Source organism: Bombina bombina, chromosome 1 (assembly GCF_027579735.1).
Source record: "Bombina bombina isolate aBomBom1 chromosome 1, aBomBom1.pri, whole genome shotgun sequence".
NCBI lineage: Eukaryota > Metazoa > Chordata > Amphibia > Anura > Bombinatoridae > Bombina > Bombina bombina.
Genome location: NC_069499.1, coordinates 1,165,574,825 through 1,165,600,562, shown reverse-complemented (window position 1 = coordinate 1,165,600,562; position 25,738 = coordinate 1,165,574,825). Strand labels below are relative to the sequence as shown.

The 25,738-nt window shown below is 37.2% G+C and overlaps 1 protein-coding gene across 8 annotated transcripts in view; it reads right to left on the bottom strand.

Moving 5' to 3' along the window:
- Positions 1-25,738, bottom strand: part of LOC128646483 (G protein-activated inward rectifier potassium channel 1-like) — a 128,731-nt gene that overhangs the window by 86,450 nt on the left and 16,543 nt on the right. The window contains exon 2 of one of the 8 annotated variants that reach the window (XM_053699601.1): positions 12,445-12,453. The exons of the other annotated variants lie outside the window; for them this stretch is intronic. Coding sequence (XP_053555576.1) covers positions 12,445-12,453 — 9 coding nt within the window. The remainder of the gene's footprint in view (positions 1-12,444; positions 12,454-25,738) is intronic. 8 annotated transcript variants of the gene reach the window in all.

The window sequence follows — 25,738 nt, the reverse complement described above, 5'->3', positions numbered from 1 at the left end:
TAAAATATTTACAAACATAAGAAAAATATTACAACAATTTTAAAACTAATTACACCTACTCTAAGCCCCCTAATAAAATAACAAAGACCCCCAAAATAAAAAATTCCCTACCCTATTCTAAATTAAAAAAGTTACAAGCTCTTTTACCTTACCAGCCCTGAACAGGGCCCTTTGCGGGGCATGCCCCAAGAATTTCAGCTCTTTTGCCTGTAAAAGAATAAATACAATACCCCCCCCCAACATTACAACCCACCACCCACATACCCCTAATCTAACCCAAACCCCCCTTAAAGAAACCTAACACTAAGCCCCTGAAGATCTTCCTACCTTGTCTTCACCATACCAGGTTCACCGATCCGTCCTGGCTCCAACATCTTCATCCAACCCAAGCGGGGGTTGGCGATCCATCATCCGGTGCTGAAGAGGTCCAGAAGAGGCTCCAAAGTCTTCCTCCTATCCGGCAAGAAGAGGACATCCGGACCGGCAAACATCTTCTCCAAGCGGCATCTTCAATCTTCTTCCATCCGGTGCGGAGCGGGTCCATCTTGAAGCAGGCGACGCGGATCCATCCTCTTCTTCCGTTGTCTCCCGACGAATGACGGTTCCTTTAAGGGACGTCATCCAAGATGGCGTCCCCTCGAATTCCGATTGGCTGATAGGATTCTATCAGCCAATCGGAATTAAGGTAGGAATTTTCTGATTGGCTGATGGAATCAGCCAATCAGAATCAAGTTCAATCCGATTGGCTGATCCAATCAGCCAATCAGATTGAGCTCGCATTCTATTGGCTGATCGGAACAGCCAATAGAATGCGGAGCTCAATCTGATTGGCTGATTGGATCAGCCAATCGGATTGAACTTGATTCTGATTGGCTGATTCCATCAGCCAATCAGAAAATTCCTACCTTAATTCCGATTGGCTGATAGAATCCTATCAGCCAATCGGAATTCGAGGGACGCCATCTTGGATGACGTCCCTTAAAGGAACCGTCATTCGTCGGGAGACAACGGAAGAAGCGGATGGATCCGCGTCGCCTGCTTCAAGATGGACCCGCTCCGCACCGGATGGAAGAAGATTGAAGATGCCGCTTGGAGAAGATGTTTGCCGGTCCGGATGTCCTTTTATTGCCGGATAGGAGGAAGACTTTGGAGCCTCTTCTGGACCTCTTCAGCACCGGATGATGGATCGCCAACCCCCGCTTGGGTTGGATGAAGATGTTGGAGCCAGGACGGATCGGTGAACCTGGTATGGTGAAGACAAGGTAGGAAGATCTTCAGGGGCTTAGTGTTAGGTTTCTTTAAGGGGGGGTTTGGGTTAGATTAGGGGTATGTGGGTGGTGGGTTGTAATGTTGGGGGGGGGGTATTGTATTTATTCTTTTACAGGCAAAAGAGCTGAAATTCTTGGGGCATGCCCCGCAAAGGGCCCTGTTCAGGGCTGGTAAGGTAAAAGAGCTTGTAACTTTTTTAATTTAGAATAGGGTAGGGATTTTTTTTATTTTGGGGGGCTTTGTTATTTTATTAGGGGGCTTAGAGTAGGTGTAATTAGTTTAAAATTGTTGTAATATTTTTCTTATGTTTGTAAATATTTTATTATTTTTTGTAACTTAGTTCTTTTTTATTTTTTGTACTTTAGTTAGTTTATTTAATTGTATTTATTTGTAGCAATTGTGTTTAATTAATTTATTGATAGTGTAGTGTTAGGTTAATTGTAGGTAATTGTAGGTAGTTTATTTAATTAATTTATTGATAGGGTAGTGTTAGGTTTAATTATATCTTAGGTTAGGATTTATTTTACAGGTAAATTTGTTATTATTTTAACTAGGTAACTATTAAATAGTTCTTAACTATTTAATAGCTATTGTACCTGGTTAAAATAATTAAAAAGTTGCCTGTAAAATAAATATTAATCCTAAAATAGCTATAATATAATTATAATTTATATTGTAGCTATATTAGGATTTATTTTACAGGTAAGTATTTAGCTTTAAATAGGAATAAGTTATTTAATAAGAGTTAATTTATTTCGTTAGATGTAAATTATATTTAACTTAGGGGGGTGTTAGTATTAGGGTTAGACTTAGCTTTAGGGGTTAATACATTTATTATAGTAGCGGTGAGCTCCAGTCGGCAGATTAGGGGTTAATAATTGAAGGTATGTGTCGGCGATGTTAGGGAGGGCAGATTAGGGGTTAATACTATTTATGATAGGGTTAGTGAGGCGGGTTAGGGGTTAATAACTTTATTATAGTAGCGCTCAGGTCCGCTCGGCAGATTAGGAGTTAATAAGTGTAGGCAGGTGTCGGCGACGTTGAGGGGGGCAGATTAGGGGTTAATAAATATAATATAGGGGTCGGCGATGTTAGGGCAGCAGATTAGGGGTACATAGGGATAACGTAGGTTGCGGCGGTGTACAGAGCGGCAGATTAGCGGTTAATAATAATATGCAGGTGTCAGCGATAGCGGAGGCGGCAGATTAGGGGTTAATAAGTGTAAGGTTAGGGGTGTTTAGACTCGGGGTACATGTTAGGGTGTTAGGTGCAGACGTAGGAAGTGTTTCCCCATAGGAAACAATGGGGCTGCGTTAGGAGCTGAACGCGGCTTTTTTGCAGGTGTTAGGTTTTTTTTCAGCTCAAACAGCCCCATTGTTTCCTATGGGGATATCGTGCACGAGCACGTTTTTGAGGCCGGCCGCGTCCGTAAGCAACTCTGGTATCGAGAGTTGCATTTGCGGTAAAAATGCTCTACGCTCCTTTTTTGGAGCCTAACGCAGCATTTGTTTAAACTCTCGATACCAGAGTTAATTTTATGGTGCGGCCAGAAAAAAGCCCGCGGAGCGTTAACAGCCCTTTTACCGCCGAACTCCAAATCTAGGCCTAAACCTATTAACCCCTAAACCGCTGCACCCCCACATCGCCAACACTATCATAAAGTATTAAGTTTACTCCTAAACCGCCAGCCCCCCACATCGCAACTAATAAACTAAACCTATTAACCCCTAATCTGCCAGCACCCCACATTGCAAAACACTAAATTAAACTACTAACCCCTAAACCTAACACCCCCTAACTTTAAATTAAAAGTACAATATAACTATCTTAAAATAAATTACCTGGGAAAAAAAAAAACTAAGATTAAACTATAAATTAAACTAACATAACTATTCTAATAAAATAAAATAAACTACAAATTAAAAATCCTAAATTACAAATTTAAATAAACCGAACACTACGAAAAAAAAAAAAATAACATTACAAAAAAAAACCTTTTTTATCCAAAATAATAAAAATTACACCTAATCTAATAGCCCTATAAAAACAAAAAAGCCACCCCAAAATAAAAACATCCCCTAACATAACAATAAACTACCAATAGCCCTTAAAATGGCCTTTTGTAGGGCATTGCCCTGAGTTAAACAGCTCTTTTACCTAAAAAATTACTAAATCCCCCTAACAGTAAACCCGAACAGCCAATAGGATTTCAGTAGCTCTCATCCTATTGGCTGATTTTTTTAAAAAAAATTTTTTGTAATGTTAGATTTTTTATTTTTTTTCGTAGTGTTAGGTTTATTTAAATTTGTAATATAGGATTTTTAATTTGTAGTTTATTTTATTTTATTAGAATAGTTATGTTAGTTTAATTTATAGTTCAATCTTAGGTTTTTTTTTATTTCACAGGTAAGTTTTTATTCATTTTAAGATAGTTATATTGTACTTTTAATTTAAAGTTAGGGGGGTGTTAGGTTTAGTGGTTAATAGTTTAATTTAGTGTTTTGCGTTGTGGGAGGCCAGTGTATTAGGGGTTAATAGGTTTAGTTTATTAGATGCTATGTGGGGGACCGGCAGTTTAGGAGTTAATATGTTTTGTTTATTAGTTGTGATGTGGGGGGCTAGCGGTTTAGGGGTTAATACTTTATTATAGTGTTGGTGACGTGAGGGACCAGCGGCTTAGGGGTTAATAGGTTTATATAGTGTTGGCAATGTGGGGGGTCGGCGGTTTAGGGGTTATTAGGTTTTGTTTATTAGTTGTGATGTGGGAGGCTGGCAGTTTAGGGGTTAATACTTTATTACAGTGTTGGCGATGTGGGGGACTGGCAGTTTAGGGGTAATAGGTTTATATAGTTTTGGCGATGTGGGGGGCCGGTGGTTTAGGGGTTATTAGGTTTATTTAGTGTCGGCGATGTCGGGGGCGGTGGATTAGGGGTTAATTATTTTATTTAGTGTCGGTGATGTCAGGGAACGGCGGATTAGGGAATAATAACTTTATTTAGTGCCGACGATGTCAGGGGCAGCGGACTAGGGGGTTATGTTAGGGTGTTAGGTTTTAACATAACTTTCTTTTCCCCATAGACATCAATAGGGTTGAGTTACAGCGATCGCCATTCTGCGATCGCAGGTGTTAATTTTTTTCTGCCACTTTCTCCCCATTGAAGTCTATGGGGGAAAGCGTGCACAAGTATGTAAAGTCAGTCCTTGGGTTTTATGCGGTATGGAGCTTAACGCACCGTACCGTACAACAAGAGAAGGTTTTTTAGTAACTCATAATGACAGCCCTATGGAAAGTGCGATAATGCTAATTTTTTTGCATTCTTTACGCTTTTGGTATAGCGCACAACTTGTAATCTTGCTGATACATAGCTTAGAATTTATTTTCCACATTTCATCCTGTCAAAATAATTTTAAGACAGCCAACCTAAATATTCAAAAAGCAGTTTTCCCTTTTTTTTTAAAAAAAGTTGAAGCATGACATTCAAGTGGGCTACAGTATGTAATACATCTGATTACCCGTATCATTCAAAATGCTGCGTATGCAGTCAATGAATCATCAAAAATGTTACACTACATATAATCCTCACATCTGATGTGCAATAAAAAGTGCATTAATGTCATTTGTTTATTGGGGTGAGTGGAATAAGGAGACTTATAGGAGTGGAGAGTGAGTCCTGGTATTTTGTTACGTACCAGGACTCCCAGAGCTTACCACTGGGTCTATTTGTATAGTGTTGCAAAAAACGCTGGTGATCTTAAAATGCAGACTAATGGTCCCTTCAGTTTAACATGCTGTCTAGATGGTGGCTTGTATCATCTTATTATAGATGTTATAAATAAAAGTATACATGAGAACTAGATTAGAAATAATTATTTGCAGATGTTTTTATTTTGTAATTATTAAAATTATTAACTAATTATTTTTTTATTTCTTCATTTTGCTACTATGCTTTATGAACTGTGTATATAATATTACTGCATAGATTTTTAATCATTCAGTTACCCTGGGAATACTATATGAGCGGACAGTCCTTAGAACCAGCATGTCATTCTGTACAATAACACTTCCCCAGGCATCTCTTAAACATATTTAGTTATTTATTTATTTCTAGCACTTTGAAATTATTCCCTGCTGTACTTCATGAAATCTGTTCATGTATTTAAAAATGTCTATTTCTGAGGCTGCATATAGTGCAACATGTTCCTTGCAGCATTGTCTTTCGCTTGGAAATTCAAGTGATTAGCATAGTATTGAATGAGCAATGAGTCCAAAATCTGTCATTTAAATATTTTTCATTTAATTATGGATGTATTTCTGAGACATAACAGACTTCTTTTAACTTACTTCCTACCAGAGAATCAAAAAGAAAATAAAAGCATGTTTGAGTTGTTACTTCTAGTGATTTCGAGCTACACAAATTATATACAAAATTGCAAAAAATATATATAAAAATGCAATTATTGTATATTCTTTCATATGTTTACTATCAGTTTTACAATGTGTACAGTGTGGTTCAGTGTTCTAACAATAAACTTTCAAGATGGCTGCAGATAGCTTCAACAACAGGGCAGCATTATCATGAACATATGGCCATTTCCAGAAAAGAAGACAAAAAATATATATAATAATAATAATAATAATAATAATAATAATTCTTTCTTTCTAGTTTTTAAGGGGTCTGGGTGTTGTTGTGGACACCTTATTCCAGATATAAGTAAAAAGCTAGACAGGGACCATGCCCCTATTATACAACACCCACTATACAGACCTAAACATAATATATATGGACTATATCATTATATCTTAGACCAGTGCTTCTCAAACTTTTTAAACTATGAGTTGTCTAAACAGATTAGGGCAAATTTTACAATTTTATTCTTAACAGGGTTGTGAAACACGTGCTACAGACAACAACAAATTCTTTCTTGTCTTTTTCATACAGATTTCTATTGGATATAAGACAAAAGAATGTTAGAAATACCTGGACATTTTTAAACATTGAATTCAAGTGTTTTCCATCCACTGACTTCTTTGTAACATTTACACACAAGCCCAGATTATAACTGGCATGAACTGCGCTCAAATTAAAAAATGAGTGCGGCTGGATTAGCAGGAGTATGAAAAATTGTTATATAAAATTAGCACTCAAGCAAAAGACTCAGGCGCGCTAATTTCAGGAATATCACAACCGCACTAACTTATTTTCCCCGTAGATTTTCTAAGGGGTGCGATGAAGATAGCCTGTTAAATTATCGCTTGAGCACTAATCTGACACTACACTAGATCAACTGCGCTAAAGCTGGAGGTGCGTTAGGAATATTTATTATGTTCTTCACTTAGAAAATATTCTTTGTATATATATATATATATATATATATATATGTGTGTGTGTTTTTTTGTAAAAATATATGACCCAGATTAACTGCGCTAAAGCTGAAGGTGCTTTAGGAATACTTCACATTCCTGTGTTCTTCACTAGAAGAAAATGTTCTTCTTATTTTTAAACAGAATGCAAAACAGCTGTATAATACAAGAAGTGGCAGATTACTTGTATCATTCAAAAGGCTGCCTATGCACTCAATGAATCATCATATATATTGCACTTTACATACAATTCTCAAATCAGATGTGCAATAAAAATATGTTTTTTGTAAAATATCTATCTATACCTATAAATCTATATAAATATATATAAATATATACATATATATATATATATACATATTATATATTATATATATTTATTTATTTATAGATAGATAGATAGATAGATAGAAGATAGATAGATAGATAGATAGATAGATAGATAGATAGAGAAATAGATACAGTAGATAGGTATTGCATATATACAGTTGTAATGAAAATTAGTCAAACCCCATTGCAAATCATGTTTATTGTCAAAATTTCCAGATTTTCAGCTGTTTGCAATAAACAAATTAAACAAAAGAAAAGCAATTGAAACAGCTCAACACAATGAATGCTTCAAGTGATTTCCCCAAATTCAACTAAAAATGCAACTTTTAATGAATTTTACAATCTCAAAATTATTCAAACCCTTCATGGCAAACATCTTTGGTACTTAGTAGAGCACCTATTGCTGTTATGACCTGCTGCAAACAAGATGCATAGTCAGACACCAACTTCTAACAGCGTTCATGAGGAATCTTAGCCCATTCCTCATGAGCAATGGCCTCCAGTTGCGTTATATTCTTGGGTTTGCATGCTGCAACCGCCTTCTTCAAATCCCACTAGAGATTTTCTATAGGTTTCAAGTCAGGTGAATGTAATGGTCACTGTAGAATCTTCCAGACTTCTTCTGCAACAAAGCCTTGGTGGAATTTGAGGTATGCTTGGGATCATTGTCCTGTTGGAAGCTCCAATGACGCCCAAGCTTCAGCTTCTTCACAGACGGCATGACATTGTCTCCTGTTACTTCAATGAATCCATCTTGCCTTCCACACGCTATAGGTTTCCAGTGCAAGAGGATGCAAAGCAGCCCCAGAGCATCACCGAGCCACCACCATGCCTTCTTGTAGGCAGAGTGTTCTTTTTAGTGTATGCTTCATTCTTCTTCCTCCAGAAATACAGCTGATCCATCAGGCAAAAAAGTTCCAGTTTTGTTTCATCGCTCCACAGAACATAATCCCAAAACTTTGGTGGCTTATTTATATGATTTTGAGCATATTGGAGCATATTGTGCTTTTGGGTCAATAGTGGTGTATGTCTTGGAGTTCTGGCATGGAAACCTTCTGTGTTTAGTACGCGCCTTACTGTGAAAACGGAAAACCTCAGTGACTGATGCCACCAAGCCTTGCTGCAGGTCTTTTGCAGTCACTCAAGGGTTTTTCTCAACATGCCTTCTCAGAAATCTGGTTGCAATAGTTGATAGCTTCCTTTTTCTGCCCCATCCAGGTAGTGTAACCACTGTTCCTTTAACTTTGAACTTGTGAACTATGCTTCCATCGGTGTCTCTAGGAACATTCAGTGCCTTCTATCTATCTTTTTGTATCCTTTTACTTGTTTGTGAAGGACGATGATCTCTTAACTTTTTGGACCATATTTTGACTTAGCCATATTCAGGGCTGGACTGGGAAATCAGACCGGCCCTGGAAATTTGTATAGACCGGCCCAGCCCTGCCCCCTCCAGCCCAGCCACGCCCCCTCCAGCCCAGTCATATTGACTACTAATTTTTGCTTATGCTAGACTATTGTTTATTATACAAGTACCAGTGTTACTGCCTTAGTAACCATAACCATGACATCTCCCCATAAAAATTAAAACCACCATCCAACTAGGGATAGGCGAATGTGTAAATTTCCGAATTCAAATGTTAGAACGAATTTTATTACTGAAATTCGAATTACAAATCCAGATGTTGATATGAACGAATATTCTTAAAAATTCTATAATCGAATGCTATTTACAGTTTTTGAATGCCACTTTCGATTTTGAATGTTTATAATTAGATTGAATGTCCACATTCGAAATTTCGAATTTAACATTCTATTTAACAAATACTAAATAGAAATTCAATAGTTCATAAGGTAGGGAATCTAGTAAATTGATACATAATAGATACAAATATATGAATTTGAATGTTTCTATTTCGATCGAATATTGCATAATTTGAATATTACATTTAAAGAAAGCATTAGAAATACTATTACAAACATATAAATTTGAATCTTTCGATTTCGAATATTGCATAATTTGAATATTACATTTAAATAACATTTAAATAAAGCATTATAGAAATACTATTACAAACATATAAATTCAAATGTTTCTAATTCGAATATTGCATAATTCAAATATTATATTTAAAGAAAGCATTAGAAATACTGTTACAAATATATAAATTCAAATTTTTTTAACCGAAATTTTTTTAATGTAATCATAAAATTTGAAACCGAACATTTGAAAATCGAATGTTAGAAGGTTATGTAAATATTCGAAATTCGATTCGAACAAACTAATGTGTTAAAATTTGTTTAATTTTTTGAATGTTGCGAAACATTTTCCCATTCCTACATCCAACACACCAATCACTCATAACTGTAAACTGTAAGCTATGCTTCCTATACCACAATTAACCCTAAAAGTACCAGCCCTGCCTTGTACCACGAAACAACCATGGTTCTACATGCAACAGCTGGCTACACTACTGTTCTATTGACGTGACACAAGGCAACTGATCCTGCATAGCTTAGAGGTACTGTTTCAGATAATCAGGCAGGGTAAACTAAAGTTTTGGACCAGCGGGCAAGGAACAATACTACATGATGTAGTATGAATGATCTGCTTACCCCAGAATCAGCTCTTCTTCTCTTCTCTATCTTTGTCACATCACGGACTGGACCAGGTGCCTGCTCCTTCGCCCACCCGTGCTTTGGCACACAGCACCTGCTGGATGGCTCCTCCCTCTTCCTCTTCAAAGTCTCTGGTCAGGTCAGTCATGTTCCATGTGCTGTGAAGGTAGGAACGTGACCGGTCTGGAGGAGGAGGAGCAAATAGCGCCAGCCCAGCATGCATGCCAAGATTACATGGGGTATATTGGAGTGTGTGCCGCCCGTGAAGCTGCATGAAGCCTCTATCTTGTCTATGTGGCGGCCCAATCCAGCCCTGTACAGCTGCCGGCCCCAATCCGGCCCTGGCCATATTTCTAACATGCAACTCAAACACACATGGTGCAACTAATGAAGCCCTTGATTAGTTGCATTAGGTGTACTTGAGACAACACCGGTTTTGCATATTTGTGCTGTTGTGAGGGATTCTATTCTGGGGGTTAAATAATTTTGAGACTGCAGAATTCATTAAAAGTAGCATTTTCAGTTGCAATTGGGGAAACCACTTGAAGCATTCATTGTGTTGAGCTATTTCAATTGCTTTGTTTGATTTGTTCATTGCAAACAACTGAAAGTCTGTAAATTTTGACAATAACCCTGATTTGCAATGGGGTTGATTAATTTTGATTACAACTGTATATATATTTAAGAATAAAAAGATTTTTTTTGTTAATTGAAGAAAACAGGAATATAAGGTATTTCCATTTAGAAACATTAAACATTAGGATTGAATAAAAATGATGTTGCATGTTTCAAGGTATTTGACTGGGAAGGGCTCAGAAGTATATATATATATATATATATATATATATATATATATATATATATTTATATATTTATATATGTGTGTGCATATATGTGTATATATGTATGTGTGCACATACAGTACATATTTTCACATGATACACATACAGTGTATACACATACAGTGCCCTGTATATATATATATATATATATATATATATATATATATATTATTTTTCAAGTCAAACACCTTGCCATATACCATATCCCTTTTAAAACCTTAAAAATTTTAAAATTATATATATTTTTTTATTAAAAATGTGTATGAGTGTAATATTTTATTTTAAAATGTTTTTGATGTATTTTGTGAATTTTGTTTTTTAACCCTTATTCTTGACATCTAGGGGCATTTTAACCCTTATTCTTGACATCTAGGGGCCTCGTGTTTCTGGCGAGCCTGCAGGCTCGCCAGAAACAGCAGTTATGAAGCAGCGGTCACAAAGACAGCTGCTCCATAACAGACATCACCGGAAATCAATCCGATCTAGTATGATCGGGTTGATTGACACCCCCCTGCTGGTGGCCGATTGGCCGCGAGTCTGCAGGGGGCGGCGTTGCACCAGCAGCTCTTGTAAACTGCTGTTGCAATGATGAATACAGCGAGCAATATGCACTGTCGGATCAGGTCCGCCAGACTTTGATAACTAGAGGCCCAAGTCTCAAGTCGGGCTAAATATGCTAGTTCAAATTTTGGCTTGCGCTCAAGCGCAACCTATAACTTTTAACTTGTAAAATGGGCACTACTTAGCTACTTATTTGGGTTTCATGTCCCTTTAAACAAACTTTCATTTATATAGTAAAATAGTAGATGATGTTGAAAGAAGGCAGAAGTTCATCAAAGTCAACCTATACAGATCCTAGCAGACTTTAAATAAATAAGCTGACAATTGAACTTTCATTAAACAATTAGAAAGCATACTCATTTAACACAAGCAATCATATCCCTGAATTCTGTTTTTGTATAGCAATGTATCTAAACATTTTTAATTTTATCTAAGGCAAGGTGTTCCACAATTTGATTGCTCTTACCGTGAAACATTTACGTTGCTGGTCATTAAATCTCCTTTCCTCTAGCCTTAAATTGTGACCTCTTATCACAAACAACTGCCTTAAACAGCGACTTAATGGCCAACTATGGGCCAAATTATGAGTGGAGTGCTAATGCTTGCACGTAAGCGATAAGTGTTTGCGCTCGTTGGGTTTACAGTTGGTATTACAAGTTTACGCGATCACTTGAGCGCAATAGCGAGTTATACTAGAATGATTACCGCGTCCATTCCTGTGTTCGTCACTAAAAGAAAATGTTCTTTTCATTTTTAAACAGTATGCAATTTTTGTAAAGCAATGACATCCTGCACTGATCTAATCACCTTACACAACGTCATATCATCTGCACAAATAAAGATGTTGCTATTTCTCGCTTAGAACCCTTGGGTGTACTACATCTAAACCTGGAAAAGAGAGAGAGAGAGAGAGAGAGAGAGAGAGAGAGAGAGTTTCATTGGCTTAATTTATTCAGGGTAGTTCAAATCTGCTATAATTACAAAACTGGTATTATTAGCAGCCTTTCCTGTTTGCTTTAGCAGTTGAGTTTTTCCATTTAACTAATGTTGAGGGGCTTGTACAATGTATCTAATAATACTGTTTAGGGATTCCCCCCCCCCCACTCTTTATTTCAACTCACAGTGTCTCTACATTATCACCTGTATCATCATAATATATATTCCCTCATTGTAGGTTTAAGGTCAGGTTTAATATACATGTTTTATTAACCCTATGCTTTATAAATATGGTATAAACCTCTATGTTAAAGGGATATGAAACCCAAAATGTTTCTTTCTTGGATCAGACAGAACATGCGATTTTAAACAACTTTCTAATTTACTTCTATTATAAAATTTCTTCGTTCTCTTTATATATTTTTTTAATAGCAGGAATGTATGCTTAGGAGTCAGGCAATTTATGGAGCACTATAAGGCAGCGGTTTTGCAAGAATGTTATCCATTTGCAAGAGCACTATTTACTGCCATGTAGGGCTCCAGATGTCTACCTAGGTATCTCTTAAACACAGAATATCATGGGAAGGAGGCAAATTCAATAAGTGAAGTAAATTGGAAACATTTTTTAAAAAACAGTATGCTCTGTCTGAATCACAAAAGAAATGTCATATCCCTTTAACTGCCCAGTCATGTGAATGATCCCACCAGGTTTAATTCATGCTAATAACACCATATTCTTCTTGCTCCCCCGTTTTGCCAGTCATGCTTCTTGCATTTGTTGTGCTATGCTCTGGGGCAGGTACTTTGGGTTACATGTTATATGTTTATGAAGAATAAATTAATCATGCAATAAAAACAAATTAACACTATAGTGTCTGAAATGAATGTGATTAATTCAATTAAATGCATAATTTCCATGCCCATTTAATCATAATGCCTCCACATAATAATCAAGCACGTCTCCTAAATGTAAGCAACACATTTCACTTTTTTTAAACTCATCTGACTCTTAGGGGCCTATCTACCATGCTCCGAAAGGAGCTTGATGGCCCGTGTTTCTGGCGAGTCTTCAGACTCGCCAGAAACAGCAGTTATGAAGCAGCGGTCACAAAGGCTCTGAGCAGGCGGACAGACATCGCCGGAAATCAACCCGATCTAGTACGATCGGGTTGATTGACACCCCACTGCTGGCGGTCCATTGGCTGCGAATCTGCAGGGGGAGGTGTTGCACCAGCAGCTCTTGTGAGCTGCTGGTGAAATGCTGAATACGGAGAGCATATTGCTCTCTGTATTCAGCGAGGTCTGGCAGACCTGATCCGCACTGTCGGATCAGGTCCGCCAGACCTTGTTAAATAGAGGCCATATATTCTGAGCCAACTGAGATGTCTAGCGGGTGCAGTGACTGGGTGACACGTTAGTTTATATCTTTCTTGTAATGACTGAGGCAGGCACATCACCATGAAGGTAAAAACCACAGCCATGTTTCTTAGCCCATAATAGCACTAACTAATCTTTGTTTGTTTTGGATACCCTTATAAATGGCAACCTGACACCTCAGTAAATGCTCAGCTTGCGTGTGGTTTGTACAATGAAACTTTACGCAGCTGCTGTTACTAGGACAGAAGTTTCCTTGCAGATGGAAATTACATCTATAGTCCTTGAAATAAAGCCTATTTAGATAGCTCTTTTGTATGTGTTTCCCATCTCAGACCACCATCTGCTCACCTATAATCTCAATGTACAGGCTAAACCTATTTCTACCCCCCGCCTCCGCACCTGTAGAAATCTGCACACTGTGGATCCTCTCCAACTTTCTAACCTTATTCAAAAATGCCTTCCCCACACTTCCATGGTATCCTGCCCTGACCTTGCTACAAACCACTATAACAATACTCTTTCCTCTGCACTCGACACCCTTGCTCCTCCACAAATACGCAAAACCCCACGTCGTCAGCTCCAGCCCTGGCACTCTCAGCAAACACGCTATCTACAAAAATGCTCCCGTGTTGCTGAACGTGCCTGGAGGAAATCCCGCTCTGAACATGATTTCCTACACTATAAGTTCATTCTTTATTCTTACTCCTCTGCCCTTCGCTTAGCCAAGCAAAACTACTTCTCTTCTCTCATATCTTCTCACTTCTCAAACCCTAAACGTCTCTTCTCCACTTTCAACACTCTCCTCTATCCACCTGCAACACCCCCCTCATCTGACTTTAGTGCTCAAGACTTGGCAGATTACTTTTTCAACAAAACACTTACCATCAGAAGCAACATCCCACCACAAGACTGCAACCTTTCAACTGCGCCCCCGGTCACCCCCTCCAACACTCTCAGTACCTTCCCCCCAACCACTGAGAATGAAGTGAGTTCCCTAATATCTTCCTCACACCTCACTACATGCCCCCTTGACCCTATCCCTTCACATCTAATACCCTCTCTGTCCTCTACCCTCACCCCAGCTCTTACTCACATATTCAACCGATCCCTTACTACTGGTTCATTTCCATCATCCTTCAAACATGCAAAGGTCACCCCCATCCTCAAAAAACCCTCCCTCGACCCCAATTCTCCTGCAAACTACCGCCCCATATCACTACTTCCGCTAGCTTCTAAAGTCCTGGAAAAACTAGTTTTCGATCGCCTAACACACTTCCTATCCTCCAACTCACTGCTTGACCCCCTGCAATCTGGCTTCCGTCCCCAACACTCAACTGAGACTGCCCTCACCAAGGTTACTAATGATCTTCTTTCTGCTAAAAACAATGGCCACTATTCTATACTTATCTTACTTGACCTGTCTGCTGCCTTTGACACTGTTGACCATCCCCTCCTCTTACGGACTCTCAGCTCCCTTGGGCTCTGTGACATTGCCCTCTCCTGGATCCACTCTTATCTCTCTAATAGGTCCTTTTCTGTCTCATTTGCTGGTTACTCATCCTCTCCACTGCCTCTGTTGGAGTACCTCAAGGCTCTGTTCTAGGCCCTCTACTCTTCTCTATTTATACTTCCTCGCTGGGTCAACTTATTAGAAGCTATGGCTTCAACTATCACCTCTATGCTGATGATACTCAGATCTACCTATCCACCCCTGCACTCTCTCTGTCTATCCTTTCCCACATCAGCAGCTGCTTATCTGGCATTTCTTCCTGGATGGCCTCTCACCACCTAAAAATCAACATGTCCAAGACTGAGCTTCTTCTAATCCCCCCAACTAATTCTACTCCAGTTTCTAACTTTACTATCACTGTCGGTGACACCACTATCTCCCCATCACCCCAAGTCCGCTGCCTTGGAGTTACACTCAACTCCAATCTGTCCTTCATACCCCACATCCGATCGCTCTCTTCATCCTGTCGCAACCACCTACGCAATATCTCCAAAATTCGTCCTTTTCTGAGCGCTGAAACTACTAAACAGCTAATCCATTCCCTAGTAATTTCCCGGCTTGACTACTGTAACAACCTACTAACTGGCCTTCCTCTCTCCCGCCTCTCCCCCCTTCAATCCATCCTAAATGCCTCTGCTAGGCTAATCCACCTCTCCCGACGCTCTGTATCTGCCGCACCCCTCTGTGAGTCCCTTCACTGGCTCCCCATTCACAGCAGAATTAAATTCAAAATTCTCACTTTGACTTACAAAGCCCTTACCAATGCAGCCCCCCTATACCTGTCCTCACTCATAAACAAATATACTCCAGCCCGTCCCCTAAGATCCAACAACGATCTACTCCTTGCCTCTTCTACCATCACCTCCTCTCATGCTAGACTACAGGACTTCTCTCGTGCAGCACCAACTTCCTCGTGCTGTCAGATTTTCCCCCAACCTCTCCTCCTTTAAACGCTCCCTAAAGACCTTCTTGTTCAGGGAAGCCTATAACCAAATCAGTAGCTAATGAATTCCACTTGCCTAATAGTTGCCCTCATCTAACTTCACACTAACATCATTCCCACCTTTGCAGTCCCCACCTCCTGTTTCTCACCCTCCTACCCATTTAGATTGTAAGTTCCCACGGGAACAGGGCTCCCAATTCCTCCTGTATTTGTTTGTTAAATTTTGTCTGGTGTCTCATATTGTACTGTCCTTTTATCTTTGTTACCTATGAACAGCGCTGCGGAATCTGTTGGCGCTTTATAAATAAAGAATAATAATAATAATGTGTGAAATGTATTTAACATCATGTATATGCATAGTATATATTTGCAATTATTTCTGCATTTTGAAAGATCTGCTTAAAAATCAAATAAGTCAAACTGACATTAAGGGGTTGATTAGAAGCAATCAGTTGATAACTATCTGCATGTTAAAAACTGCATATGGTCTTTTTTATGTTGACACACTCATAATAGGCCATTTAAAATTTTATCACTAGCATTTTTTTTTCTTTTTTATTTGGTGACTATGTTTCCAAATATCAGATTCAGCTGCTAAAAAGACTAGATAAACCTGCATATGTTTAAATTATTGCCAAGTACCAGAAAAAGTTTTAGAATGTAACATTGGTTTTAAAGTATCCACAAGACAGACTGGCATTACCACTGCCATATTGGATATTTTTAGGGAGCAACATCAACAAACAAGTACAAACGCTACCTGATCAATCAAATAAAGTTAAAAAGTAATAATAAGCACTGCGGAATCTGTTGGTGCTCTACAAATAACCGATAATAATAATAAGCACTTTTACGTTAATAAAAATTAGAGAAATAAAAAAACACACATGCCCACTATACCAATGCTATTTACATTCCTTAAAAAGCCATATACACATATCTCTATGGTTTAGAGCACAACAGGTTAATCGCACATTTCACCTTTATTAGCTTCACTACATACCAGTGAAAGGGAGCAGTACACATACAATCCCTTTAACCTGTAATGTAATTGCTAAACCCACCAAACAGCCTTTTTGCTTGTCATAAATTGTGCACATTTGATTTTTGGATTACGACACAGACAATTATTTGTGTAGTTTGGGGAGGTAATAATTCAGAACTTCAGCAGGTAGCAAAAACATTTTTAGATTGTGATCACTGCAAAAACACACTGATAACACTGTCCAACGTTTAGAAAGCAGCTGCAAAAATATATTATATGAAATAGATTTTAAGATTAATGTCCTTTTAAGCACACCCATGTAGTTAACCACTCCATCGCTTTGCAGCTAAAGTGCGGCACTATTTGAACATGTGTCTATTGCTCTTAGTATAGAAGATATACATTCTGTGCACTGGTCCCTGACTACCTTTCTTCTGGTGTGTTCTAATATTTGCAGTTAGGCACTGATTTTTTTTTTTTTTTAAATATGTGTAGAATAAATTAAAACTGTATAAATAAATGATTATTCAATTATAAACAGTCATCTCAACCCCTTCAAACAGCCTCTAGCAATGCCGTATGTAGACTGCAGTCTGCTGTTGCTATTAGAGCCTGCATTTGAGTAGATGCTGCCAGCACAGATCTCTTCTGCTGCTGCACTGGGACTGGGTCGGCTTATTTTATAAATCCTTGCTTTCCTTTATAACTTTATCTTGTTGCCATCCTAGTGGTCTACATGAATACGAATCCAAAGCACTCTCTTGTAGCACAGATCTATTTCATTTCATTTGCAAATTTATGTTATCCTACGGAGCTGATTAACTAAAACATAAGAAGTCTTTTTATATCCTATTTTTGTACAATTTCAGAATTCTAGCACATCTAAGCGACTTGATTTAGATCTTCTGCATAATATTTACCATCCATTTTATTACAAGAAGCTTTTGAAATATAATTAAATATTTTGTTGAATGAGCAGTATTATCTTTTTTCATGCAAATTTTCCATTGTTATTTTTGTTTGTGTGAATTGAAACAATCATTTGAAAAAAAAAATCTTATTTCACTCATTATCAAACTAAATCTACATTTGCTATTATTTAATACCATAGAAAAGCAAATATCACTTATTTCTAGATATGTGAGGGGTAGGAGCTCAATAGCATTAGAGGGCCAGTTCAGTTATGGTTAATGGTGGGGTTTGGGGCAGTAGTGGACCTAATCAACAGAGTCAACAGGGAACCATGGTGAAAAGTTTTTTTGGGTCCCCCATAGGTAACTCAGTAGTAAGCAATAGTAATAATGTACATGCTGTCCTGTATAATGATTTTGAGGATAGATAGATAGATGATAGATAGATAGATGATAGATAGATAGAAAGATAGATAGATAGATACTGCTCTAATAAAAGGCTCCCCTGCATTAGGATTTAGGATTGTACACATTCTGCACACTCCTATTGTATAGACAGGCTCCAGCACTTGGGCCCTGGTGCCACTGCACCTTCTGCACCAATGGTAGTTCAACCCCTGCTGTGGGGGTTTCAGTTAGAGTTACTTGGGTGTTACTATTAATGAGGGCTAATTTGGGGGAATCATGGTTAAGGTTTAATGTGTGGGGGTCTGGTGGGATCAGTTGATCCCCTTTACATTATAAGGGCCATAGTATACTCAGTGTGGAATAGAATTTATATTTGATCTGTTTACATTGCATTTGAGCTGTTTTTATTCCGCTATTGCAAACTCTATATACTGGGTCACAATAGGTGTAAAAAAAAAAAAGGCGTTGAGATTGAATAGTAACAGGTTGCAAGAAATTAAAACAGAATTGTGATTCTCCGCTGTAGGATAGCACAGTTCTATTAACCCTTATATTTGCAAAACAAGTGTACTTTGCAGGATTTTTCTGAACTGAGAGCTCCTGCTGTTTCTACCTAATTTAAAAATTTGGACCAACCAAATCCCACTCAAGAATGTTAAAATCCAACCCAGGAGTAACCATACTCCATCTCTGCATGTTTAGCCCACCCCCAAGCTTCTTCAGCAGACAGCCACATTATGCCCAAAGACTCGTGGTCAGAGAATTAAAAAATCCAATGCAGAGAGGTATGGATTAGACAAAAGAAGGCTAGGGGAGGGGATATGTGTAATGTGGGGTAAAATGAAAAGCATATATGTTCTTTAAAAATATAAAATTCCTTAAAGGGACATGGTGCTCAATATTGTTCTCTGTTTTCATATAATATAATGAAGAAATGTTTCAAATAAATATATATATATATATATATATATATATATATATATATATATATATATGTGTGTGTGTGTGTGTGTGTGTGTGTGTGTGTATAATGTTCCTGTGCACAATAATACCAACATTTTGTATGTCAGTTATCCCTATCAACCAGCATATGAGTGTGATACTTTATTTTAATATGTTTTAGAAAAAAAATTTTTAACCCTTAGGGGCATATTTATCATGGGCAAATCTGCACGAGTCGCTATTGCACCAGCCATTTACAAGAACTGCTGGTGCAATGATAAATGCTGGGAGCGTATGCTGTTGGCATTTATCGATGTGCAGCAGACATGATACGCTACATTGTATCATGTCCGCTCGCACTATAATAAATTGACCCCTACACTTTAGTTATGGGGGCATATTTATCAAGCTCCGTATGAACCGCTGTTCCATAACTTGTCCGCCTGCTCTGAGGCCGCGGACAGAAATCAACCCGATCGAATACGATCGAGTTGATTGAAACAAAAGTATAACGTACCAGCGCAAATTAACCTATATTGCCACTCTTAAAAATATCTCCTTCCAAGATACTATATAGGTATAATAATTAATTAATACAAAAAGGAAGAGGGCGCTTCCAGCTATAGGGTAATGGAGCAATAATATAACTGACAATATAACCTTAAACCAAGGTTAGACAGAAAATATCTTATTAAGGACCATTTAGGCCAAAAATAAATAAATGGATAAGAAGGCACTTAAGCTATGGATTCAATACATTAATATAAAAAGCAATCGTCTAACTGACAATTGGATTTATCAGTACATTCGAGAGACTAGTGACTCTATATCTAATTCAAAAATATTTTTAATTCTACTTCACGTTTAATTCATCCAGATAGGGAATATAAAACATATGAACAGCATATGAAACATATAAAAATGAAAAAATTTAATATTTCATAAATGTAGCAATCTTAAATATTTCATAAATGTAGCGATCTAAAACAATTCATGATTATAACGATCATTTAATATAAGATTAATGTAGCACGAGTAAAACAAACAATAGCAAATCTCTTGGATAAAATATTAAAAAACTAAGAACAAATAATTATTAAGAGGAAATAGATTTTCCTCGAAATAGATATTTCTAAGCCAAAACAAATTCATATAGTCAACTTTGATAATTCACAGAAAATATGACACAGGTGTTTTTAGGATACTATATCCGCTAGCTATTGCTTAAAAGTATTATAGTATTATAGTAAATAGTAAATAGTCACGTATTTTGCACTGGTAAGAACGTAATCCCCTTTTTTTTATATATAAAAAGTTCAGATTTTTTAAGTATTTTTCCTTATCGAGTAAAAGCACTTTTTAAAAAGCTCTTTAAATGTTAAGGTTTGTTTTCTTACCACACCTTCTCTTTGTATACTTTTTCATACGGTTTTTAGGAACACAAGAGGAAGGGGTGAGTAGTGCTCATCTGTTACTCTTCCTCACTTGTCGGCTTACGTTATTCCAAGCCCGCCACAACAGTGATTCTGTGTATTGAACTTGACGTCCTCATACGTCAATGTCGATGTTCTCCTGTCGGTGAACTCCTTACTTGCGCAAGTAATCTAAATACAAGTCTCCACCCTCACCGCTGTCCGATATCTTTTCAAGGCTCTGCACTTGAGTACTATGTGTACGCAGACCACTTTTCAGATTTCCACAGATACGGATCCTTTTGGGGGGGTTATTTTTATTTTCAGTACGATCCACAGTTCCACAATTCCAGACTCTCACACTTAGCTTTTCTACGCGTTTCACCCCTGTTATTAGGGCTTTATCAAGATGCTGTGTGAGGTTTATTTCAGTCTTTTAAATGTCATCCTTACTTTTCATTGGTCTCAGTCTCAACCTATCAGATTTGTTACAAAGAGAGGGCCGGTTTTTTCAATCCATGTTTTCTTAAAGGGATATTTTCATTTCTGTTTTTTGGTGCAGTGCATGATCTTATTTTCTTATATTCCTTATAGCGCAATGTATTACTTTATCCTTGTATACTCCCATACCATATTTATTTCATCATTAGATTCTAGCTTATCTAATAAGATTATATATAATTATATAGTTGCAGAGTGTTATAAATATTGCCACCTTTCACATTTTATAAATACAAACATAAAAACATTTCATGATTAAAATTTAAAAGATTTCATTTTTAAAAGATTTTTCTATACCATAAAGACAACTTATAAAGATCTCTTAAAATCTCCTTAGTTTAAATTCATTCTTATTTCAAATAATCACTATTTCACATATTAATTACAATGGTTTATTGGAAAAAAAAAAATTGAAAAATTATCAAATAATTTTTTTATGCATGGGGATCTGATGTTAGTAGTTCAAAAATGGAATATATCCAATTCATGGGGGTCTGATGTAATTAGTGCAAAAATGGGGTTATATCCAGAGTATCAAAGTTATAGATGAATTCAGCTTCTCTCTTCAACAGCTTCTTTTCATAATCCCCCCCTCGCCAATCTCTCCTGACTTTACATAAACCCCAATACCTTAAGTCCTTGATTTTCTTATTGTGGATTTCAGTGAAATGCTTATATAGATGTGTGCTTGTGACTCCTCTCTCTATACTACACAAATGCTCCCTTATCCTGTCCCTAAGCATCTTAGTAATCTCACCTATGTAAATAAAATCACACGAACATTTTAGCATGTAAATGACTCCTTTACTATTGCATCTGATAGTGTCTCTAATCTCAAAATCTTTATTTTGACCAGGAAGCTCTATCTTTTTCACTTTACTGCTATATCTGCAAGCTCTACGAGTGTGGCAGGGAAAAAAACCTTCACTTCAACCCCTTTTAAATCCATTTCTAAACCATTATTACCTCTCTTTCTTTTAAATTCGCTTGGTGCTAAGATCGTTTTGAGATTTTTTGCTCTTTTATAAATAATTCTTGGGTATGTGGAGATCTTATCTCCTATTACTGGATCTTTTTTAATAAGATGCCAGTGTTTCCTTATTATTTTCTTCATTACCCAGTGATCATCACTAAACTCATTTATAAAAGGGACTTCTATATTGTCTCTCTGGGTTATTATTTTCTGTTTTATTTCCAATAATTTTGTCCTTGGTGTTTCCCTTGCTCTAGTTTTTGCTCTTTCTATATTCTCTTCTTTATATCCCGTTCTATATATATAAGTCCTTATCTCTAGTACAGTTCTTCCTAACTCTTAAACATTGACCAATTGGGATGTTTTCTTTCCATTTATGGAAATGACAGCTAGTAGCATGGATATAGTTATTGGCGTTGACCTGTTTAAAATGTGTTTTGGTCTCTATCTTCCCTTCTTTAATCTCAATGTCTAGATCTAGGAAAGTTATATTGTCCTGGCTCATATTGCAAGTAAAATTTAGACCCTTATCATTACTATTCATCAAAAGAAACATTTCTTTCAGGGATTCTGGACTTCCCTTCCATACAATAATGATATCATCAACGATCAAGTTGATTGACACTCCCTGCTAGCGGCCGATTGGCCGTGAATCTGCAGGGGGCGGCATTGCACCAGCAGTTCAATGTCAGGGTTATGTCCCTTTAACAAACTGGGTGTAAACTTCTCAGACCCATCTCTTAAAAACCTCCTCTTCCTGTTCCTAAATGCTTGGTATTTTGATTCTATCTCAGTCCTGAGCCTATCGAAGTTATACTAGATTGCTGATTTCCAGTCACAGAAACCTTAACAGAAACCTTATGCTGACCTGTCTTCTAGGAATATTATCCTAAACGGTTATTCCATTTACCTCTCAAGTTTATTTCGCCTACCTTCTTTTGTGTATTTGCTGTGTTTTACGGATCAGTGTGTAGCTACCTCAGACTTCTCTGCAGCATCTGACAACACCACTATAGCGATCAGCTGATCGGACTTCCTCCTAACTGCTGAACTTCACAGCTTGCTCCTGCTGCATCGGATCTGTCATCTGTACACAGTAAGTCTGTGCAGCACCCTCATGTTACTTGCTTAAGCTATTTTCTAGTCTCCACCTGTAGCAGTTTATGTATTGAGATCTCATCTTGTTTGGTACCTTGTATTCCCACAGTTAGTGTTCTTAGCACATTGTCCTATTCAGACTTACTGTATATGTGTTTCATGCACTACACATGCATAGAGCAACACTGTGACTAACAATCCTATCACAGTCACAAATCATTTACTTAACTCTACGTTTACATGTCATTACATAGAGTTACCTTTTCACAGTAACACGCAATATTGTACTAGGAACTTTCTAAATTTCAGAAGTTTAGTCTAAGATAATTATTACACTTAGCTATTTTAACAGTTGGGATTCATGCAATTTACTATTATACGAGTCATTAAACTCTCACATTCACAAGATCTTCTGGTGCAATGATAAATGCAGACAGCTACTTCGTATCATGTCCGCTCGCACATTGATAAATATGCCCCACGGTCTCAAGTTGAGCTAAATATTCTAGCGCAGCTTTGTCTTTCGCTAGAGCGCAACCTATAACGTTCAACTTCTTATATGAGCACTTTTTAGCGCGGTTGCGATTTCTATTGAAAGTACAGGTCGCGCCAGAGCAATGTCGGTCGCGTCAACCATTCTCTGGTAAATCAGCTTTACTATGGACTTGTATTATCAAGTCACATGCTAAAGTTAATGCCATCCAGCGTTATTGCGTATCATGTTCAGAGCTACCATTAGCACACCACTTGTAATCTGACCCTTTCTGTGACATTCAAACTTGGTTTAATGTCCCTTTAAGGGTTTTCAGATGGATCAATTCTAAAAGGCAGTTATCTATGTTAATGCTACAATTATAATTATACATTTAATCAGGCAGAGAAGAGGTTAATTGCAGCTGATAGCAAACAAGAGATTCACTTTTTGGAGAGGCCAGAAAGATGCAAAGTGATTTCCACTTGCCAACCTTACATCTGTTTGTATAAAAACAAATATACTTACTATGTCAAAATAAATCTAAAGAACAGCTGCCTGTTACGCTTTCCATTGAACACAAAAAGGATTCTCCTTAAAATTACAGGTCTGGATTGACTGGGAACAGGTCTGCAGTCAATTAGGAGCCAACAACACTTTAATTCTGGGCAAGTGCTATGGAAAATTGCTTTGTATATCTGTGGATTAAAGGGACATTAAACACCTTTAGTGGAGTACAAATTTGTAAACATTCTTCACGATTGTCCCTAGAGTCCAAAGGCAAATGGAATTATGTAACCAAGGTATTTTGCAAAATGCTGCAAATTATCTTAAAACAACCAAGTAACTACTTAGTGCACTGGAGAATTAGCCTAATTTACAGCTAGCCCTAGCCGGCCATAATTAAATGGACAGTCAACTAGAAAATGTTTATTGTTTAAATAGATAGCAAAATAACAAGAGTTTTGCATTGAGCAATGATACTTTTTATTGGACTAACCTTACATTTATAAGTAGACAAGCTTTCGGAACAGCCAATAGAATGCGAGCTCAATCTGATTGGCTGATTGGATCAGCCAATCGGATTTAACTTGATTCTGATTGGCTGATTCCATCAGCCAATCAGAATATTCCTACCTTAATTCCGATTGGCTGATAGAATCCTATCAGCCAATCAGAATTCGAGGGACGCCATCTTGGATGACATCATTTAAAGGAACCGTCATTCGTCGTCTAGTCGTCGGTTGAAGAGGATGTTCCGCGTCGGCTTGGAAGAAGATGGTTCCGCTCCGCTCCAGAAGAAAGAAGATTGAAGATGCGGCTTGATAGAAGACTTCATCCCGATGATGGACTTCCGACTTCAGCCCGATGATGGATTTCTTCAGCCGCAGCTTGGATCCAGACTTCAGCCCGAGGATGGACGTCACTCTTCAGCCCCCCGCTTGGGCTTCGATCAACACTTCCGAGGACCGATCGGTGAACCTGGTATGGTGAAGATAAGGTAGGAAGATCTTCAGGGGCTTAGTGTTAGGTTTATTTAAGGGGGGTTTGGGTTAGATTAGGGGTATGTGGGTGGTGGGTTGTAATTTGGGGGGGGCATTGTATGTGTTTTTTTTACAGGCAAAAGAGCTGAATTTCTTGGGGCATGCCCAGCAAAGGGCCGTGTTCAGGGCTGGTAAGGTAAAAGAGCTTTGAACTTTTTTAATTTAGAATAGGGTAGGGCATTTTTTATTTTGGGGGGCTTTGTTATTTTATTAGGGGGCTTAGAGTAGGTGTAATTAGTTTAAAATTGTTGTAATATTTTTCTAATGTTTGTAAATATTTTTTTATTATTTGTAACTTAGTTCTTTTTTATTTTTTGTACTTTAGTTAGTTTATTTCATTGTAGTTATTTGTAGATATTGTATTTAAATAATTTATTGATAGTGTAGTGTTAGGTTTAATTGTAGATAATTGTAGGTATTGTATTTAATTAATTTATTGATAGTGTAGTGTTAGGTTTAATTGTAACTTAGGTTAGGATTTATTTTACAGGTAATTTTGTAATTATTTTAACTATTTTAGCTATTAAATAGTTCTTAACTATTTAATAGCTATTGTACCTGGTTAAAATAAATACAAAGTTACTTGTAAAATAAATATTAATCCTAAAATAGCTATAATATAATTATAATTTATGTTGTAGCTATATTAGGGTTTATTTTACAGGTAAGTATTTAGCTTTAAATAGGAATAATTTATTTAATAAGAGTTAATTTATTTTGTTAGAATAAAATTATATTTAACTTAG